This window comes from Halichondria panicea, chromosome 1 (assembly GCF_963675165.1).
Source record: "Halichondria panicea chromosome 1, odHalPani1.1, whole genome shotgun sequence".
Taxonomy (NCBI): Eukaryota; Metazoa; Porifera; class Demospongiae; order Suberitida; family Halichondriidae; genus Halichondria; species Halichondria panicea.
The window spans coordinates 10519704-10540053 of NC_087377.1; the positions used below are offsets into that span (position 1 = coordinate 10519704).

The following is a 20350-nucleotide window of genomic DNA, read 5'->3' on the forward strand; positions in this document are numbered from 1 at the left end:
TGCTGCACGCTTGCATGCAAGGCTAATGCCAAGCAGTGATCTACCAATTTGTTTACCCAATACTGTTGTGTCTAATCAGTCAGTACACTATTCGATTCACTGACAAAACACACTCGCAGTTTAAGTATATATTCTTACCTAAACTTAATTCTTACCATGCTGCAGCAGCATTGCTCTCCCATTTTAGATCAAGTTTCACACTGACGTCTTGTTCAGAATGTAGTCAATCCCCGGATATAAATTAAATATGGTAAAGAAATATACCATAAAGCATTCCACACCCTAAAAACCTGAGCAGTAAAACAAGCCTATGCAATAATGATATCCAAGGGCCTGTTTCAGGCCGTGGGGGGAATCAACATCAAACTTTGATTCCAGCGTGTAAAGGTCAAAGGTCTTGAGGTCACAGTTCAAATACATTGGCTGAGAACCTCGTGCTTATCCTGTGAAAGCCAATATGAGTAAATTGGGCCTGACGCTAAAGTAACAGTAGTACCCTTGCTACACTTGAATCCTCTAACAAATGTGTTACACCGCCAAAATAAGGGTGTTCACTGGCTGGCAAGGACAACATAATTATGGTGGGGCTCGCTATAGAGTACACCAGAAAAGCAGGGCTCCACTGCTTGGACGTGGATAAGCTTAGTACTGCATGGCTGAGTCATACGCACAAGCATGCTGTTCGTTTAATGTACACGTTTTCGAGAAAAATATATATACCCATTGACAAAGTACCAATGCAACAAACATGGCACGCACTTGATAAAACTAAGGCACGTATATTCTGTTAGCACATACACAGGTTAGCCATTTGTTAGAACATTGGCAGACAAGTAAAATAAACATCCACTACTAACAGACGAGAACATGACTTTGCAACAAATGACTGCATTAAATTATAGATACACAACAGCTACTCCATGGGGCAGGTTCAATCCTAACGTCAGTCATACCTATACATGTAGCTTGTAGGCATTGCAAACTGTCACACGATAATCTGTTAATCTGCAGCAAAACCACAAGAATGAATTTCTTATTAACAAAGAAGAGAGTTTTGTAAACTCACCATTGATTTACTTTGATAGGTGTTACGTATCATTCGAGTTGTTTGGTAAGAGAAGAGTTATGGTAGAAAGGTAAGAAGATGCCCTCCCTCAACATGTACGAACAAGCCAGCTCTACGACCATTTGGGAGGCCCCTGAGTATGTGAGAATAACAAACCATATTCAAACTGGATGTAAAATGACTTACTTAATCAAATTAATGGGTGGAAGTTAATTGTCTTAAATCAATTGGACATGGTCAATAAGCATTGATAGGCATCTAGCTGTATTGTGTGTGTGTGATAAAATTAATAAAGCTAGAATTTAAAAAGTGTCTGTGCACCCATCATACATCTTATTTCTCATGCTACTCATTGACAAATAGATCTTGTACCTACGTGTATAGTAGGCCTAAGTGTGAAATCCATGTAAAGTAGAAAACGGTGTAATAACATTAATAGCCTAATGAAAAACCATCTTGTAACACAACCTCTAAGGCAAAACCATGCAACTAGATGTCTTAATTATACCCTGTATACCAATCGAACTCTATATGTTGGTAAGCAAAACTATACACATGCACACAATTACTCATCAATTTTATTCCCCTTCATGTTGTGCACCTTTTCCTCCAAACTGTTATGAGCAGTGCGATCATTATCACCATGACAACAAAGAGTATTCCTCTGACCGCAGTTATGATGACATTGGACATGCTCTGTAGAAAAACATAATTATTATGCATATACAATCACAATTTTTAAATTAATGTGCGCATATAGGGAAGTTTCCAACATACAGTAGCTAGTCTCAGGTCCAGACTGCACCTTAGAAAAGAACGTCTAGTCATGCAAGTTCCTATGTGAAACTCGTGTAGAAGTCCAGGAATTTCTTGGACGGGTAACTAACCACACAGGACGTACACGCCCACGATCGGCCAAACTACAGAAATATAGGATCTGCCTAATCAATAATTATATTCATGGCTGATCGTGGGCATGTACGTCCTGTGTGGTTAGTTACCCGTCCAAGAAATTCCTGGACTTCTACACGAGTTTCACGTAGGAACTTGACCAAACGTTCTTTTCTAAAGCACGGCCTGGAGAAACCTTAAAAGCAGCCATATACTGTGGACTATACGTATCTACTATTAGTGCTATAAACATGAGCACGAAAGCTAGATTACTGGAGCAGCACATTCAAATTACTGACTTGATGAGAGAGTCTCTTGTATGGTTGATCTTCCAGGAGCAGTGCACTGATGACTGTATTTATAAATCAAGATTTAATAGTTAGTTCCCCTTCTCAGGCTGCATGGCACATCCACTGCATTACTCGACTCAGAGTCTCAATTTTGCAGATTCTGGACGGAGGGTGGAAAACGGATTGGCTAGAAAGCATTTTCTTTAGGAGTTACAGAGAATTACCAAACACGCTTTCCCCTTCAGGTAATTAAAAATGGCTATGCTATTGGTTGGAGGTAATTGATTAGTGGGGAAAAACCAATACACATGCATGTACGAATACTGTACGTACTAAACAATGTGTGAAATCAAAACAAAACAGTAAACAATTGAGAACACAAGAGGTCAAAGTTCGCCATCAATGATTGACTGCAAACTTTGACCTATGTTAAAATAAAATAAGCGTACCTATACTTGCTTTTTCGACTGCCCATAATAATAATTATTGCAGTTGAAGCTTCTTTGATCCATGCAAGTGCAGCAATCTTGATTTTGTCTAAATTAATAATTATTGTTTAATTGCCCTTCTTTACCAGACGCCTTCAATTATATATACACCTTAATTATCAAGAAAGCACTTCTAGTTGTGCTGCAAGTATTGACTGTACAAGAGAACCCCCCCTTAGCCAATTACACAGAGGACCTAGTAAAATGGAAGATCTTTGCGATGTTAGACGGTATATATCTAATAATTATTATCGATATCGATATACCGTCTAACATCACACTTCAAAAGCACTACAAATCTTGTAACTAAAGCTTGTGGTTTAGTGCCGATGTTGCAATTCTCTGTGATGACTCTGTTTACAGTTTTACATACTGAGGCACCAGAGGAGGTTGGTCACGACTTAAACCGCGGTAAAACATGCTATGCTAACAGTGTTTGGCCTCGAATTCGCCTTCAACCTTCTTCAACCCGCTGAGTCAGCACTTTTATCATTTATCTCATGTTATCTCTCTTATATTATATATGTTAGCATCGATCATCTGCTACTAATAATTATAGAGTGCTAAAATCGTTTGCAGTCTTTTGGCTTTAGCTAGGATAGCTACTTTTCATGCTTTTCTCTGTAGGTCTGCGTATATCTTTTCTTTTTTCTCCGTGCACGCACATTCCTCTATTGAAATGTGACCAACCTCCTCTGCTGAGGCACTGTATTCAGTATTCATTTAACACTGTATACCTATACCCAAAGCCTTACTGCGAATAACCACATTGCCATAATTATGCCTCGGTGCGCATGCGCAAGCGAGGTATACGGTAGTGTGTCTGTGTGTGTGTGTGTAGAGTGCTACAGCTGCTCAAGGATCAATGAAGTGCAAATATAGGCTTCTAGTAATGTTTTCTTGGATTTTAATTCGTGGATTTGAAAAATAATGCTTCGTTCTCGAGTTATGCCTAGTTTTGCTTACTTGGAATGCCATTGCAGCCTGCAATGGTGGACTAGAATTACAGCAAAGGCAGCAAAGAAGCTTGGAGTCTTAGAAATAATGTATGGCTCCTGTGGAGCATGCTCTGGGGCTAGGATAAGTAAAGAAGCAACAATCACAAAATCATAATTCTAGCTTTCTACTTTAGTGACCCTGTTCCATTGTTCCTGGTACGGGATCATTGCAGCTGTAAATACGTACGACCTACCTCGAATAAAGGCTGGGTGTATAGCTACTACATGTATATATCTAGCCAACATGTAAGTTCAAGCTCTTAGCTTTTATTCGACAACGAAGCTTTAACATCAAAATTTGCCACTATTAAAACTAATAACTTGGTGTGTAAAGGCTATCCATGCTGTAAACACAGCGCTATGGAATCCAGGTAAGCAGACTCATGTATCACAAACAGACAAACTAGAGCACTAAAGTACAAACCCTCGGCTGGTGACATGATTATAAAGAAACCAGAGGAGTGATATAATGCAGTGCATGTAGTATGTATGGCTTAGCTGTCTAGCACAGCAACTCAGGAGCAATAGAAACTAAACTAGACTGGACGCATGCTGAAACATTTGAGTAGTGCATGGTACACATGCACTGTGGACTCTATGATCACAGTGAATAAGCTGGATCCAGAGTCAGCAAAAAAGCCTCCCGAGACAACAAACCAGTCACAATTCTAGCGTTCTACTTTAGTGACCCTGTTCCATTGTTCCTGGTACGGGATCATTGCAGCTGTAAATACGTACGACCTACCTCGAATAAAGGCTGGGTGTATAGCTACTACATGTATATATCTAGCCAACATGTAAGTTCAAGCTCTTAGCTTTTATTCGACAACGAAGCTTTAACATCAAAATTTGCCACTATTAAAACTAATAACTTGGTGTGTAAAGGCTATCCATGCTGTAAACACAGCGCTATGGAATCCAGGTAAGCAGACTCATGTATCACAAACAGACAAACTAGAGCACTAAAGTACAAACCCTCGGCTGGTGACATGATTATAAAGAAACCAGAGGAGTGATATAATGCAGTGCATGTAGTATGTATGGCTTAGCTGTCTAGCACAGCAACTCAGGAGCAATAGAAACTAAACTAGACTGGACGCATGCTGAAACATTTGAGTAGTGCATGGTACACATGCACTGTGGACTCTATGATCACAGTGAATAAGCTGGATCCAGAGTCAGCAAAAAAGCCTCCCGAGACAACAAACCAGTCACAATTCTAGCGTTCTACTTTAGTGACCCTTTTCCATTGTTCCTGGTACGGGATCACTTTAGCTATAAATACGTAATAGGCCTCCCTCGAATAAAGGCCGGGTGTATATAGCTGCCAACGTGTAAGTTTAAGCTTCTTAGCTTTTATTCTACAACGAAGCTTTAACATCAAAATCTGCCAATAATAAATTGTTGTGTGAAGGCTATCCATGCTGTAAACGCAGCGCTATGAAATTCAGGTGAGTAGATTCATGTGTCACAAGCAAACCAACGGACTACTATACCCGTGGCCGCCCGCGCGCGCCTCGGGTAACGACTACATGTACTATACCCGTGGCTGCCCATGCCCCTCGAGTAACAATGTTTTGCAAGCGTCAAGCATAATTATGCGAATTTGCGAGTGCTGATAATGGCTTCGTGAAAATAAGACCGCAAAAACCATACTTGTATGACATCACAATTTTGCGATATCGCAGAAGTTAGGCCACAAAGCGTCAAATTTACAAACATAGTACAATATGCAGCTGTAACTACCATATAGCTGGTTATTTTCGAGGCACTAAATGTTGGCGTTTTTCGCGGATTGACTTTACAAACCTCGAAAATGTGGGCATGGTTTACTTCCGGGATTTAAACCTCTCTACTGTAGGGGGTGGTCCTTTGAACTTCTATCCTCGAAATGTTTAGTTTGACCAATCCGCGTAAATTTGGTGCCTCTATAATAACCATGCAACTATACATAAACCAGCTTCTATGTCAGCTCCACACACACGTTCATGAGTACAACCATAAATTGAAGAGCTAGAGGGATTGGTAACAGAGTGGCGTATGTGATGCTTTTACATTGAATCTGCAACTATTCATGCACGTTACGCCCTATGAATGAGGCTATTTTGCCGGGTAACTCCCTCAATGTGTTCCTCATCATCTTTTTCAGCAATTTATAACAAATTTACGAGAATGGAAACTCTAGACTAATTGTACTGCACATAGTGTGGTTTTACTACATGTATGACATCATCGCTCACAATAGTTTACTCGGAAGAAAAATTAATGATTATTTTGAAGAGTGCATATAAAGAACTAATATCATAAAGCTTTCAGAAAAGCTTTCAGAAAATCTAAAAATACATGTATACACGTTGAAGTTATGGCAATTAATTCGAATTACTAGCATAATGGTATACAGGGCGAAATACACAACACATACACATGTACTGTAAGTTAACAATTTCAAAGACAAACAAAATGTCGTACATTCGTTTCAATCAGGGATTTTTGGATACCCCATAAGAGAAAGCTAGTTAAGTTAGCTAGTGGACATTCTGTGACTATCCTAAATTGCAAATGACCTTTGTAGTTTGTTTGCACACAACCTTAAGATAGGTACAAACTTGCAAAACAGGGAAAGTTTGAGAAATGCAAGTAATAGCTTTTGAGATGTATGTATGTCCGGGTACCATGCTCCGTACGTAAGAATTTCAACAGAGTGTTAATCAGCTCTAGTTACCATGGTGCACTTCTAGTAAATGACAGTTGTGGTAAACAAGAAGATGTTAGGATGGAATCACACAGGATGAAAGACATTACAAGGAAACTTTAGGACTGACCCTCTCCCCTCTTCCATACATGTGTAATAAAACACGCTTCCTGTGACAAAGACAGGAACACATTCTTTGACCAATGGGGAAAAACCATTACACATGTGCAATAAAATCTGTGAAATGTTCAGTTTCGGAGAAACAAAATGTCCTACATTTATTTCAATTGGGGAGTTTGGATACCCCACAAGAGAAAGAAAGTTAGTCAAGTTAGCAGTGGATCCTGAATTAGGAAATCACAAATGACCTTTGGATGTTTGTTTGCACATAATGTCTAAGATAGCTACAAAACAGGGAAAGTTTGGGAAATGTAAATAACAGCTTTTGAGATGGAGTTATCGATGTATGCGTGTCCGGGTAGCAAGCTACGTACGTAAGAATTTCAACAGAGTGTTAATCAGCTCTAGTTACCATGGTGCACTTCTATGAATGACAGTTCAATATAAACAAGGAATCACACAGGATGAAAGACATTACAAAGAAACTTTAGGACTGACCCTCTCACCTCTTCCATACATGTGCTATTAAATTAAAAAACACGCTTCCTGTGACAAAGCCAGGAACACATTTTAAGCAGGGGGAAAAAACCATTACACATGTGCAATACACCAAATAAGTGTATTTTAATCAGCCCACTGAAGCCATACACACCCGACTACACACAATAATGTGAAATCCTTTTAACACCAGCCAATACAGTAAACAACACGGGTTTAGTGATATTCCCCGGCCATCAATTATAACACCATATGAAGGAAAGCATGCGTACCCTTTTATTAAGTTGTGCTGCAAATATAGACAGTACAGGGGGAATTCCATAACAAGGGGAAAGCTCTACATTCTAACATTAAAAATCTATTAAAAGCACTACAAATCTTGTACGCTAACACTAATTGTGTGATGCCATTGTTGCAATTTGATAGGCTTTGTACCGACTGTGTGTACAGTTTTACACATTAAGGCACTGTATTCACAACTAGTTAACAAACCTTTGTAATCAATGCCTACCACAGCACCCAAAGCCTTCACTGCCGTGAAGCATTATAGTACATGTAAGAAGACTAACTACAAAGTACACAGAAGCAGAAAAGTTCAGAGTGGGTAGCTTCTCAAGTGTTTTAAGTGTTTCAGGTTACAATCAAGAGTTCAAAAATGCAATCGGGGGACTCACATTCAAAAATTCAAAAAACATTTTTTTAACAGTGTAAACTAGACTGCATTGACATATCTCACCTGGTGATCTCTTGAGGGGTGACCTGGTGTATGGTGACTCACTCTCGAAGACGGGCAAGGTGTCATTGGATTGGTCGTTGTCAGAGTCGGCCGGGTTGGCGGCAGTCGAGGCGAAGGACTGCTCACCAGGGGGTTCAAATTCTGCGGGGAGACCTGCAACTGTGGGTGTGGGGGTACAGAGGTGAAAGGTGACACACAAGAGAAATGTTCTGGCCAGACGTTAATGCATTCCATCGTGCAATGAATATAAGGAGGGAAATGGAATGCACAGGTGCACAATATGAATAATGCTATAAGGAATGTTTGTCAAGTGAGAGACCTATTGCTAGTAATGATTGACCGAATGCTGTCAACAAAATTACATGGCCACTGATGGTCTAGTAGACAGTTACATGTCAAAGCGTCAGTGGCGGGGGGGGGGGTAGTAGTACAAATGATTGTCCTGATAGACAATAGTAGAGAGGATGATGCTTTTACATGTATTAAGGGGGTTTTAGTGATAGTTCACACAGGAAACAGTAGATTTTAGAGTATACACTGTTTGAACACAAGACACTACTAGTGGTGATTCAGTACCAGCACAGTATTATTGAGTACATGTGCTACGTACTATGAGGCTATACTATGACATCCATATATGAAATCATGCATAGAGTTTCCTTGAAGCCGGGCCACACCCGAATCAGGCGATCAAACATAACTAAAGTACATATCCCTGTATTGATTCCTTCATGCAAGTGGTTCGTGCTACTATAGTTACAATAATTGCAAGTAAAATGAAAGCACCGCGAGTGCTGATGCCTCGGTGGAGGTGCCAAAGCTACATAACATAAAGCTGCTAATAGCTTTTATATACACATTAATCATTAACTTTGCTGCATGCAGGCAGAATCCAGCAAAGAGTGGGTAATGATCGACCACGATTGTTGTTAAAAACGATCGATGCCAAAGTTAAAGTTTAAAATGAATGGCTGCATCAGCAGAGCTTTGCAGCTCTCTTCTCACTCTTGCAGCTACCAATTGCTAGCGTTCTAGTACAGAGCTAACTACTAAGTAGAGTAGGAACATTCGGTGAACAAGTTCTGAAAAGGCTGCAATGGCATTCCAAGAAAGCAAAACTAGGCATAACTCGAGAACAAAGCATTATTTTGCAAATCCACGAATTGAAATCCAAGAAAACATGACTAGAAGCCTACAGAAACTCTTACTTGCACTTCATTGATCCTTGCGCAGCTGTAGCCGTCTACACACACACACACACACACACACACACACACACACAGAAACACAATACCGTATACATCACTTGCGCATGCGCACTGAGGCATAACGACATCCATAATTTATATGAAATCATGCATAGAGTTTCCTTGAAGCCAGGCCACACCCGAATCAGGCGATCAAGCATAACTAAAGTACATATCTCTCTATTGATTCCTTCATGCAAGTGGTTCGTGCTATTATAGTTACAATAATTGGAACTAAGGAGATCAATGCCTGCATGCATTGACTGGGAGGTCATACAATAAAGACAATTAACAATTGTAGCGAGTGAATGGAAGAAACAAGGGGTTCAAACCTCAAACATTGACATTTTCTATGAGTTATGAAAATCACATGCACATCCCCACCACACCCCATACGCCCACTCACTGTATTGCGATATCCGGTCGCTGGTGTACGGGGAACGGGGATGACCAATCGGAGGGGCCAAACCTGAAGATGGGTAAAGATCATCATAGCAACATTTTAAAAACAAGAACTAAAAATAAAATTTACTAGTGTAATGATCATTTACCAGACTCAAGTAAATGTAATATGTACAACACAACACCTACATGACTGTACATTGCTATCCTGAAGTAGGATTCTACGTATGGTTGTCTAATATGGATTCTTATGATGATTTGAACGCTCCAGACAAAAGCATAGTCTGGACACTACGGTCTGTATATACACAGTACATATCGGGTTACAACAGTCGATTAAAATATTGCTACATGCAACTATAATTATTGCTAACTAGGTAGCGTCAACTGTTCACATACATGTAAGTACATGTATAATACCTGGTATTGGTTCGAAGAGATATGGGCTGGCGGTTGATCCCCCTCCCCTCGCTATTGGAGTTGGTGCGTACACTTGCTGCTCCGCTCTCCTCTTGCTGAAACCACACCCATCAACGGTCACACTGGAGGTACACCCATCAGTAGCGTCAGTGGGGACGTCCCTGCTCGTTAACCCAGGGGGCTGGACATCAGCAGGTATCTGTTACGGTTACAAAAAGGGTGTGTGTTTTTGAAATGTTGCTATGATGATCTTTACCCATCTCCTGGTTTTCCCCCTCCGACAATTATTATTGTTAGTAACAGGGCAGCAATGTATGTTATAATTAATTATAAGCAAAAAGCTGTTAAATCATTAACACATGTATATACATCAAAGGTTTTGATTGTTGAAAACTGTGTCAATAGGTTGATTGCACGTACCTCTTTCTCTTTGCTGCCTCCATGGGCACTGATAGGCCAGCTGTGTCTATTGGGAGGGGGTAGTCCCCCCTGCATGTCCGGCTGGATCCCATGCATAGCAACCAAGCCGCTAGAGCTCTTCTGATTTAACGGAGACTTGATTCCCATGCCCAGTCGTGCCATAATGAGGTCAGTGTTCTGATGGAGCTCTGTCAGTAAGAGGGTGTGGTCTCGATAAGAGCCACTCCCACATAATTATAGAGAATTATTCCAGCAACTTGATGATGTAGCGACATTACCACAGGTAGCTGTGGAGAGTTTCCTGTAGAGAGAGGGAGAGGGGGCTTCATGACAAAGTAAAGAGGCAATGCGTAAGGGAAAGTACACAGTCACACAGAACTACTGACTTAAAATTAATATGGATGCAGACACTTCAATGACAAGGGCAATGGGTACACAGTCACGCAGAACTACTGTATTTATGGATTCAGACACTTCAACTTGTGGCCCAATCTCATAACATGATTGGGAAACAGACAGGTACTGTGAGAGACCACACTGAATGTCAAAGCTATCCGAAAGTACTGAAGACGCTGTGACTAAATGCCTGTAGTTCAATGTCAATTTGAAGACAGTAATCCTCTGCACAAGAATTAATTTCTTATTTACTGTACATAAACAATGCACTCAGAAAGGAAATCGTGATGATGCAAGAGTTTGCCACAAACCACGAGGTGCATAATAATAATGCCTTTTATGTACATTCAATGTTGTAAGAGCTTAGCAATCCTCTGTACAGACATAGTACACTAAACATGACTGTATTGGGTGTAGATACAAATTCAGAGTCAAACTACGTACTTGGCCTGGGCTAGGCTGGCAAAGGTCGGAGCAAAAGGTTGTCAAACAAGTTATTTTGGTGTTTGGTAAAATTCGTTACATTAACTTTTGAAAAACTGATGAAAGCTCTCTCTGATTACAACATACTGCAGTGTTCTGAACTTGGTGTTTTGCACTGAGCTTCGCTTGTTAGTTTCTTTTTACTGTTATATATACTTGCATGCCGATGCTATTAGATTGTTGTGTATACTGATAATTAATGTGCTGTATAAACATTGGGAATTTGATTCAATAAAGCATCAGTTTACCCACAGTCACTTATAATTTCTGAGAATTACCTATAATTATGCTATAGAAGCTAATTTTCAGAATATAATATACTGAGAACTGCATGGACCTTTCAACAATTGTGCATGATACTGCATATACACACATCATAGCTATAGGATGGACTGAGATAGCTGGGCTATACTATAAATGTCTGCATGTACACCTTTGCATTGGGGGACCATCAGGGGTGCATGCATGGGGAAGGAAAATTAAGAGTAAACGCTGGATGAAAATGTGACATGCATGATGAGACTATTGTTTACAATCAACGGCACTGTTGAGCCCAATTACTAGCTATGTGAGGTCCTATATGCTATGAATAATCAGTCTAGAATAATGAATATCAATCAGCGAGCATGGTGGTCTAATAGGCCACACTAATTGATATTTATGTCCCGAAAAACAGACCAGGTGTGTGGTTTTATATAATATTCATCTTGCCTGCCTGTGCCAAATATTCCGGAATAATTTTTTGATAATGCCCACCTGCATGCTAGCCTCGAATCCAGGCCGATTAAAATACGTATTTTAATCGGCCTAGTCTTGAGGCTACCTGCATCATGCTATATACATTTTATATATGCACGACTCCATTCACTATTCCACTTACACACTGACATTAAGTTACATTATAATTGTCACAAATAGTTTAGAAAAGAGTACTTGAATAGTTTTCTCAGAGGTATATATACTGGATCAATAAAATTATTGTGCACTTCTCCCAATCATAAACAGTGAATTGATATAAAAGCAACTGTACAATCACACCTCAGTAAACTTTATGATATTGACATGCAGAGAAACGCAATTGTGAGCATGAATATTCTTGTGTTCACCCTTTTTAAGTGGTTTCTTTGTTGGGAGATTGCATCTACATCTGAAGCATACGCCAAAACAGTTGGTAAGTGAAATGTCGATGTATATATCTGTGATCATGTACGCATGTGCATGTTCATGCATATATATGTTGGTCATTCCATGTTTACATAGTTTTCCTCCATATGCACCAGAAAACCTTTTCACTGATTCTCAAGACAGGACTATAATCTCGTTTTTAAGGGATGAGGTTGAATTTATTTGCAATAGTGATTGTCTTTTATCATTTTGGATCATCAATGACCTGTACTACTATCGAAATAACCCATTACCAGAAGGATATGTTTTTCATTATCCTTCTACATTGATTGTGGATACTATTGCTGCATCAGTGAATAGAACAACGTATCAGTGCGTTGCCTGTAATACTTTAAGTTCTACACTTACTCTACATTTACAAGGTAATGATCACGTCTCATCACAGTGCATGCATATAATGTTAAATTTAAATGCATGCCTGTTGTATAATCATATCATCATTGTGCAACTCACATGCAGAAAGAAATGGCATCAGTACAACATTTCGAAGCTACTACCAAACAACTTCACATTTATCCGAGTCAACAATAATACCTAGAGTACCAATTAGTTCTGGATTTGGTTCGACCAGCAATATTGAGCTAGCTAGATCTATATCATTGAGGCCAAGCTGTAAGTTTGTACGTTTTTTGATTGTGATGACCGTGAATTTAAATAAATTCACATGCATAATTATAGTTACAGTAATTCGGCAGAGTACTAGATCTACTGCACCTATAAGATCTAGTAATCATCAGAATGCAAGTCAAAGAGTAAGCACAACACTAACGTGCTCAGGGAGGTGGGATTGCCAATTTCATAACGAAACTTTTTCCGGTAAGACATAATTACATGTACACAGTGCATGTTAATCATTATTAATCATAGGGATTGGATTGATTGCTGGCACAATAAGCTCTGCAATACTCATATTTTGCACGTTGTCATGTCTAGTAACAATAAAAATTTACCGCAAAAAGAAAGAAATCCCAAATGGTAAGATAATTATGTTGTTTCGATATAATTACGATTCAGTACAATACAGACTTAACAGAGAAACATGTATATGAAGAGCTGCAATTGCCGGAAGTGTCAGAGCCTGTCTACTGTGAAGTCCAAAATATTACAAAAATGACTGAGAACGAGTGTTATGGTGGATCGAAGCGTAATGAACTTCACATTGAATCATGTCCAGCATATCAGTGATATAATTATAATAATTATATGTATCACACTTCACTTGAATCATGTATAATGATTTTAACCCATGCATGCATGCACACTGTGTGCAACAGCATGGGTTGTCTGGTGCATGTAGGTGTGCATTTTATAGATGTAACAGTATAATTATGATTTTGCTTAGCACATTCCTTTCGTTCCTTTCATGTCCTTCCCTCAATGAATTTCTTTCACACTATAACACAAATTTTTATCAATTTGAAGTCACAATAACTTAACTAAAATCTAAAACGAGATTAGAAGACTCACAATGAGAATTTGTATGCCAAATGAATGTAGAGAATTTCTTCCATTCTTTATTTCTGTTCCAACGTGAAACTTTTGTGAAGCACTACTTTTGTTTGGAGAGCATAGATTGTTTACCTCACTGAATAGAAATACTTTAAGTGACTCTACTAGGTAGAGATTTTCAAAACAAATTAGTTTTTTTGGTCCGTAATATTTAACAGTAAACTCTGCTGAGCGATGCCCCACACAAGGACATTTAGGCATTGCCATATTCGAATTTTGTGGTATGTAACAACTACAATCTTCATTTGATCCTGGTGTCATTGCCCAGAGAGACATTAATGATTCATTTGCAGGAATTGACAAATTGGTCGATAAACAGTATTTTCCTCCTTTGTTCACCTGGACAATAACCTGCTTCCCTATATGAAACAGAGTAGAAAGATGGTGAACATGCACTGTATATATATATGCACTACTAACCTTCAAATCGAAACTCTAGCTTTGTAGGAAAAACCGTTTTATCAACGTCATCGATACGAATAAACTTGCTCCTATCATCTATTATTGAATTAAACACATGTGGTCCAAACTGACATTTGGTTTCATTGGTTTGATTGGGTCTATATACGCTCCAAAATGAACCAGCATTGCACTCTATAATTTCACATTTATAGGTACTCGTTCCATTAACTCCGGGGGGGGGTTGCCAAGAAAATTCCACTCCATCTTGTGTATAACGAAATAATCTTGATACTAGCTTAATCGGAGCAAGTGAGAAGGTGCGGAGCATCAATCCTGCAAGGGAATTATTTTTCTATAAGTCTGACAGGGTCTACATGGATTATTGGCACTCAAAACGCTCTATTTAGCATGCATGCAGGAGCAGCTATATGAATTAGCTACAGTGGAACCTCCATTAACGACCCCCATGCATAATGGCCAAGAGCTCAGGTCCGGATTGAAACTACAATGACTTCAATGTAAAGCAACCTCTCAGGAACGGCTACCTCTCTATACTATAATGAGCAGCTTAATTTCTAGTCCCCCAATCAGCTTTAGCAATGGAAAATAACCTCCCAGAACGGACAGCCACACCCATAAATTATTTTTCGGAGATAGCATTGTTTTGCATAACCGTGAAAACCTTGTCCATAGATATCTATGGCTTGTCCCTACAGCCTTTTTCAAAGCTTAAATGAGCTAAAGCGGCAGTTAGCAAAGCTCGTTCAAGATTTATTTGCAGCAATAAATGACTCCTTAGAGCATATAATTTATACATACAGCTGGCAATCGAAAACTCCCAAGGAAGACCACCTCTCTATAACGACCAAAAGGTTGTTCCCCAATGGTGTCCGTTTTATGGAGATTCCACTGTATAGTATAAGTATAGCATGCATGCATAAAACAATCATGACAGCACTGATTCATGCATGCAGAGACCAGAGTCCAATTGAACAGCTAGGTTATACACATTCTTATGTGAATTATATGATATCTACAGCTCTATATAATTATACAGATATACAAATGAATTCATAGCTACATGCAGCTCTATCCTAAATCATGATAATATATAGCCTAGATTCTATATAATTATAATTATAGTCCATAACACTTACCTAAAAGAATGGCGATGAGTAAAAACTTGCTGCAACTAGACATAGCTGTATAATATTATAGCAAGAAGAAAAGGAAATTACTTTTTTTCAAGGCCTTTTAAGTATACGTAGGGCGTACTGGTATGTTCGGCGTAGCCTCGAATCCACGCCGATTAAAACACGCGTGGATTCGAGGCTATGTTATTTGGATATCGCAACTAGGTCAACTAGTGTTCAAGCTGGCGCTGTGCTAATGCCTCTCGCCATGTTTTTGCTTTCGCTCAAAAGTATTAGAGTGTTATCTATAATGAATTTTATATTAAAGTTAGCTTATCTATATAAAGTCACTGAGAAGTAAAGACTTATTTACATGTTCTATTGTTGTTATTTATTGTATTATGTGGCTTACCAGGACCTCAAGAAAGAAGAAAATTGATTCTTCCAGGATCTGTAGTTCAGTGTATATAATATCTAAGAAGAAAAGACCTGTGTACATGCATATTGTTATCTATATTGTTATATGGTAGTGTTTTGTGGCTTACCAGGCCCGCAAGACAAAGATGATTCTGCCAAAGAATCTGGATCTGGATCTTGGATATCACACATGGGGAATGAGCGCGCATGCGCATTACATCCACAGGAATAATTAAAGGGTGTGTCCAAAGAGATCAATTTCACAAAATGGCTACTGCTAGCTAGCTAGCTGTTTTAACAGATATTTTCTGAGTATTGTAGCTAACAAAAAGCTAGCGTTTTAGTGCAAGGCTAACTCATATGTTGAATAGAAAGTTTGTGCGGACAGATGATGCTATGAAAGATTCTGAAGAGACTGCAACAGCCTTCAATGTGAGTCAAACTAGCCATAACTCGAGAAAGAAGCTTTAGTTTGCTAATCCACGAATCAAAATCCAAGAAAATGTGGCTAGAAGCCTATAGAAGCTGTTAGTTTTCGTCGCATTGCAACCGTTGAGCAGTTATAGCTGGAATACACAGACAGACAGACAGACAGACAGACACGTACACACAGTCAGCTTTACCGTATCCCTCGTGCGGCTACGCCTCGAGGCATAATAATTACAGTACACTCTCGGTCACCCATAGATAGATAGAAGGGAGGGATTGGAAACATCACAGGTGACCAATGTATTGCCCTAGAGAATTCTGACACCATGCGTGTTGCATTCCGCAAGTGATTGATTGCTAGCCAGATGCAAAGTAGCCTCGAGACCAGGCCGATTAAAATACGCCGATTAAAATACGTATTTTAATCGGCCTGGTCTAGAGGCTAGATACAAAGACAAAGGAGAAGAAAGTGAAGAAAACTGCAGTAAGCACTGGCAAAGCTAGTCTGTATGTACATTATCCATAGTAAATGTATGGTTTACATCATTTACCTAATTTATTTGATCATCAGAGCTCCATGTTACACTATTTTACATGTGTTTAGCTAAGGTAAAAAACTTTGTGGGGGATATCTTGAGCTAGGAAGTAGTCATGGTTGCTTGAGAGTGACCAGAGTGTAGAGGGAGCATTGAAATGTGCAGTAGGCATAGCCAAGTTGAGCAATATGCTGTTTAATATTTGCTTTTAAGTGTGAAAACAAGGATTCAAAAGTAACTTATTTTGCGGGGGAGCTACTAGTTAACTTCCAACAACCTTCTTTCAACTCTTCAATTTGGCTTCAGGCGGGGCAGTTCTACCAATAAAATTAATTGTATATAGACCCCGATGTGCAGTAAGAAAAGATTTTCCTTGCTAACCTTTATCGTTTTGGAAATATACTAATTCAAACTTACCCATACATTTTCCCAAGGGTACTCAGAAAATCTAAAACCTTTTGTATGCCAACGGCAGAGCTAGGGGAGGGACACATGATAACCCCACTGTTATGCATTATGATTAGTAAATTCTTTTGCAAGAGCTAAACAGTGACTGATGACGAGAATACACCATTGCCTAAAAGGGCGTCAAACTCGTAAAAATTATGTTTTGTGTTTGTAAACATTTTTATGTAAACATCAAAATTGTGTGGATTGTGTGAAAGTCAATGCAGCTCGAGGTGGCTGTATTTCAGTAAATAACCGCGGCTTAAAAACGACCTTACCTCGAATCTAATGACTAATTTGCGGTTCTTGTCTCGAGGATAATGACTGTTCTCTATTTAAACGCATGTTGGCTTTAATTACCGGATTAGCCACTTCCTGATCCTGGAGCAAGTCAGTTTTGAGTATAAAAAGAGCTGCCCGTTGAAAACTACTTGTTTGGGACAAACCAGCACTGGCCGCCGTATTATACTTCAGGGTGAGTTGTGTGGAGTAAACATAATTATACTCAGCTCAGGTAGGTGCAGGATTAAATTGAAGGTGAAGTGTACTGTATACAATTCAGATAATATCTTGACAATAGTACCTTAATTATTTCACCCAAAATGTATTGTGGACATAAATACCATTAATTTAATAACACTATTACCATGGTTACTATAATTGATGATTTTATGCATACATTTCACAATGACAAGGTAATTATACTATTTATGGCACTGATCTTAATAATTATGCCTTAACCTACCTGAGTAGCTAGCATTCCGTGCCAAGCCAAATGGCCGGTATATCGAGGTGGCCGTACTTCAGAGAGCCGGAATAGCGAGAGTCTACTGTATACTCAAATTTTTCTTTTATACATGCAGCTCAGATCGTGTGCCACCATCCCAAACCTCACTGTGTAGCAGAGCAACTACAATGACCGTCTATGATTCATATTTAGGATTGGGCACTGTTCTGCTTTTCATCACGTACACTACAGCTAAAACAATGCACTTGAATATGAGCTTTGAAGGTGACACAAAAGTGGAGATGGTAAAGGAATCAGTTAACGTCGGAGATACTGTAGTGCTCATGTGCATCACTGATGCAATTCCGATTTGGAAAATCAACAGTAACTACTACTATTGGAGGGATGTTCCTGACAACCATTTGTTTGACTTCAAAAACAATACTTTAACAATTTCGATAGAACAAAGTCTAGCTGCAGCATTGTCAGGCTGCGACAATATAATATTATATCAGTGTATTTATGGCATATTCCAAAGCAAAAAAGTGCCACTAAGGATGCCAGGTAAGTAGTAATTGTTTTTAAAATATGCTCAACTTTTATTTCTATAATAATTATTATATACAGATCCTGTGCCACCATCGCAAACCTCGCTGTGCAGCATAGCAACTAAAATGACCGTCTTTGATTCCCAATACCTGATTTTACTGACAATAATAGAAATTATATTTCATATAGTATAACAAGCAAAAAAAAATGTAGCCATAATTATTAGAGTTTATAGTCATGTATCTGTTTATTATAATAAAAATTTATTCATATTAAATGTACTGCAATGAATCCAGGTAAAAAAAATGTATAGAGTATGGGTGGCAATCCAACCGCGTGCGCTTGTGGCACCAACTCACAGTGGATCCGGAACATGCATGCATGCGCTATCATGCATGTGCAAAGGCGGCTATCCTTCCATAAGGCACAACGAGATCAGAGACTTCACGGCCAACCTCATGTCGGAAATTTACCACAATGTCGGCTAGAACCACACCTACAACCCATTACTGGCGAAATTCTTTGAGGTGCATCTGCCAACATACAATTATACAAGACGGTGCCTGACTATAGACGTGGCAGCAGATGGTTTTTGGGGAAACAGATTTGAGAGAGCATTTTTGGGTATTCAACCCATACGCCCCCTCAAACAGGCAACGCCAACCTACCACAAGCACGAAAACATAGCTTACTGCATGATGACCAAAGAATCGGAGATATAGAAAACTCTATAATTATACCTTCACTCTCCTCATCCTGTCAAGTACTGCATGGGGGCCTTGGACGTGCTGTTACCTCCACCTACAGGAGATTGGCGTCTCTCCTATCAACAAAATAGGATCAGCACTACAGCACCACCATGGGATGGATCAGATGCAGGCTGTCCTTCTCTCTTCTAAGATCAGCCATCATGTGCATTAGGGGGGCCCAATCAAGCCAAGGCCATGCCACCAGACAGCCCCCATCGACCTAGTGATAAGCGAGTCCCTGCATGGTCCCACCACACCCATAAACTAAACAATATTACACATAACTTTTATTTGCAGCAAAGATCAAGAACCCACGTCAAGAATGTCATTAAAAGTGACTCTGGCATTCTTCCTCTGCTCAGACGTACGGTCTCTCCCCTAGGAAGGGCAGCTGATTCATGAGACTACTATATCTATGTTTATTCATTATTCATTGAGCTAGGCACTTAATTTTCGTGGAAGTGTCTTTTCGTGGAATAAGTTTTGTGCTATACGAATGTAAATGCACGTTGCGTCTGTTGTTAGCTATGTTCGTGGAACAATTTTCGTGGAAGATTAATTGCTTTAAACCCTCAAAAACAAGCTCTGCACTGTACTATACGTTACTGTATTGTTAAAGCATCAAACTTTACTTTAGACGAAAAAACTGCGCCTGCGTGAGGTGAGATCGAGACTACAAAAGAGAATCAATAATTGTTACCTGGCATACAAAAAAGTTACCTTTACACTTCTGAGTAATTTGTCATACATGGGCTGGATTTCCCCTTACATCACAATGAACTACACACAAGGCTTCAGTAAAGGTAATGAGCTTTTATTAGACTCTAAGTTTGCTCTCCTGGAGAGACCTTCTTCCTATCATATCCAAAGTTACACCCAATCAAACAGTTATGGATCTTTACTCCTAGTCTATATCTGAATGATATTAAAGTTAGCCTCGAGACCAGCCGTTCGTTATCTGAAAGAACGCCTGGTCAAGTTCCAATGTAGAATTTGTCTAATTGGTCCAGGAATTTCTTGGACCGATAATTGCCCGCAACAACCATAATTGCCCGTGAATATCATTATGATGCTTACAGTAACGTGCAGCTAGCTATAGTATTGTTGTGTTTGCAGTTAC

General features: G+C 39.3%; 2 protein-coding genes and 2 long non-coding RNA genes across 10 annotated transcripts; 2 read left to right on the top strand and 2 right to left on the bottom strand.

Moving 5' to 3' along the window:
• Positions 1 to 698: 698 nt before the first annotated feature.
• On the bottom strand, positions 699 to 10474 carry LOC135345633 (uncharacterized). 7 transcript variants are annotated; one of them, XR_010397777.1, is made up of 10 exons: positions 10269 to 10474; positions 9849 to 10047; positions 9433 to 9495; positions 7780 to 7938; positions 2697 to 2784; positions 2257 to 2407; positions 1668 to 1762; positions 1253 to 1328; positions 1067 to 1199; positions 699 to 1005 (listed from the first exon to the last, which is right to left on the bottom strand). XR_010397777.1 is itself a non-coding variant. In XM_064543082.1 (5 exons), the coding sequence occupies exons 1-5, from the start codon at positions 10428 to 10430 to the stop codon at positions 6513 to 6515; spliced, it is 666 nt and encodes a 221-aa protein (XP_064399152.1). In that variant the 5' UTR covers positions 10431 to 10472; the 3' UTR covers positions 4442 to 6512. The 7 variants fall into 7 exon arrangements, 1 of the variants encoding a protein (XP_064399152.1); XR_010397776.1 differs by having other exon boundaries at positions 1636 to 1762; XR_010397773.1 differs by lacking the exon at positions 1253 to 1328.
• A 1640-nt stretch (positions 10475 to 12114) lies between these two features.
• On the top strand, positions 12115 to 13517 carry LOC135330764 (uncharacterized). Its single transcript, XM_064525718.1, has 6 exons — positions 12115 to 12318; positions 12428 to 12694; positions 12792 to 12944; positions 13011 to 13148; positions 13200 to 13307; positions 13357 to 13517. Exons 1-6 carry the CDS (start codon positions 12210 to 12212, stop codon positions 13515 to 13517), a joined length of 936 nt encoding a protein of 311 aa, XP_064381788.1. The 5' UTR covers positions 12115 to 12209.
• Positions 13518 to 13606: 89 nt separating this feature from the next.
• Positions 13607 to 15487, bottom strand: LOC135330765 (uncharacterized). Its single transcript, XR_010392862.1, has 4 exons — positions 15401 to 15487; positions 14262 to 14576; positions 13800 to 14200; positions 13607 to 13725 (listed from the first exon to the last, which is right to left on the bottom strand). It is a non-coding gene; the product is annotated as an uncharacterized LOC135330765 (long non-coding RNA).
• A 2076-nt stretch (positions 15488 to 17563) lies between these two features.
• LOC135345686 (uncharacterized) lies at positions 17564 to 18758 on the top strand. Its single transcript, XR_010397825.1, has 3 exons — positions 17564 to 17680; positions 18069 to 18496; positions 18560 to 18758. It is a non-coding gene; the product is annotated as an uncharacterized LOC135345686 (long non-coding RNA).
• Positions 18759 to 20350: the final 1592 nt, after the last annotated feature.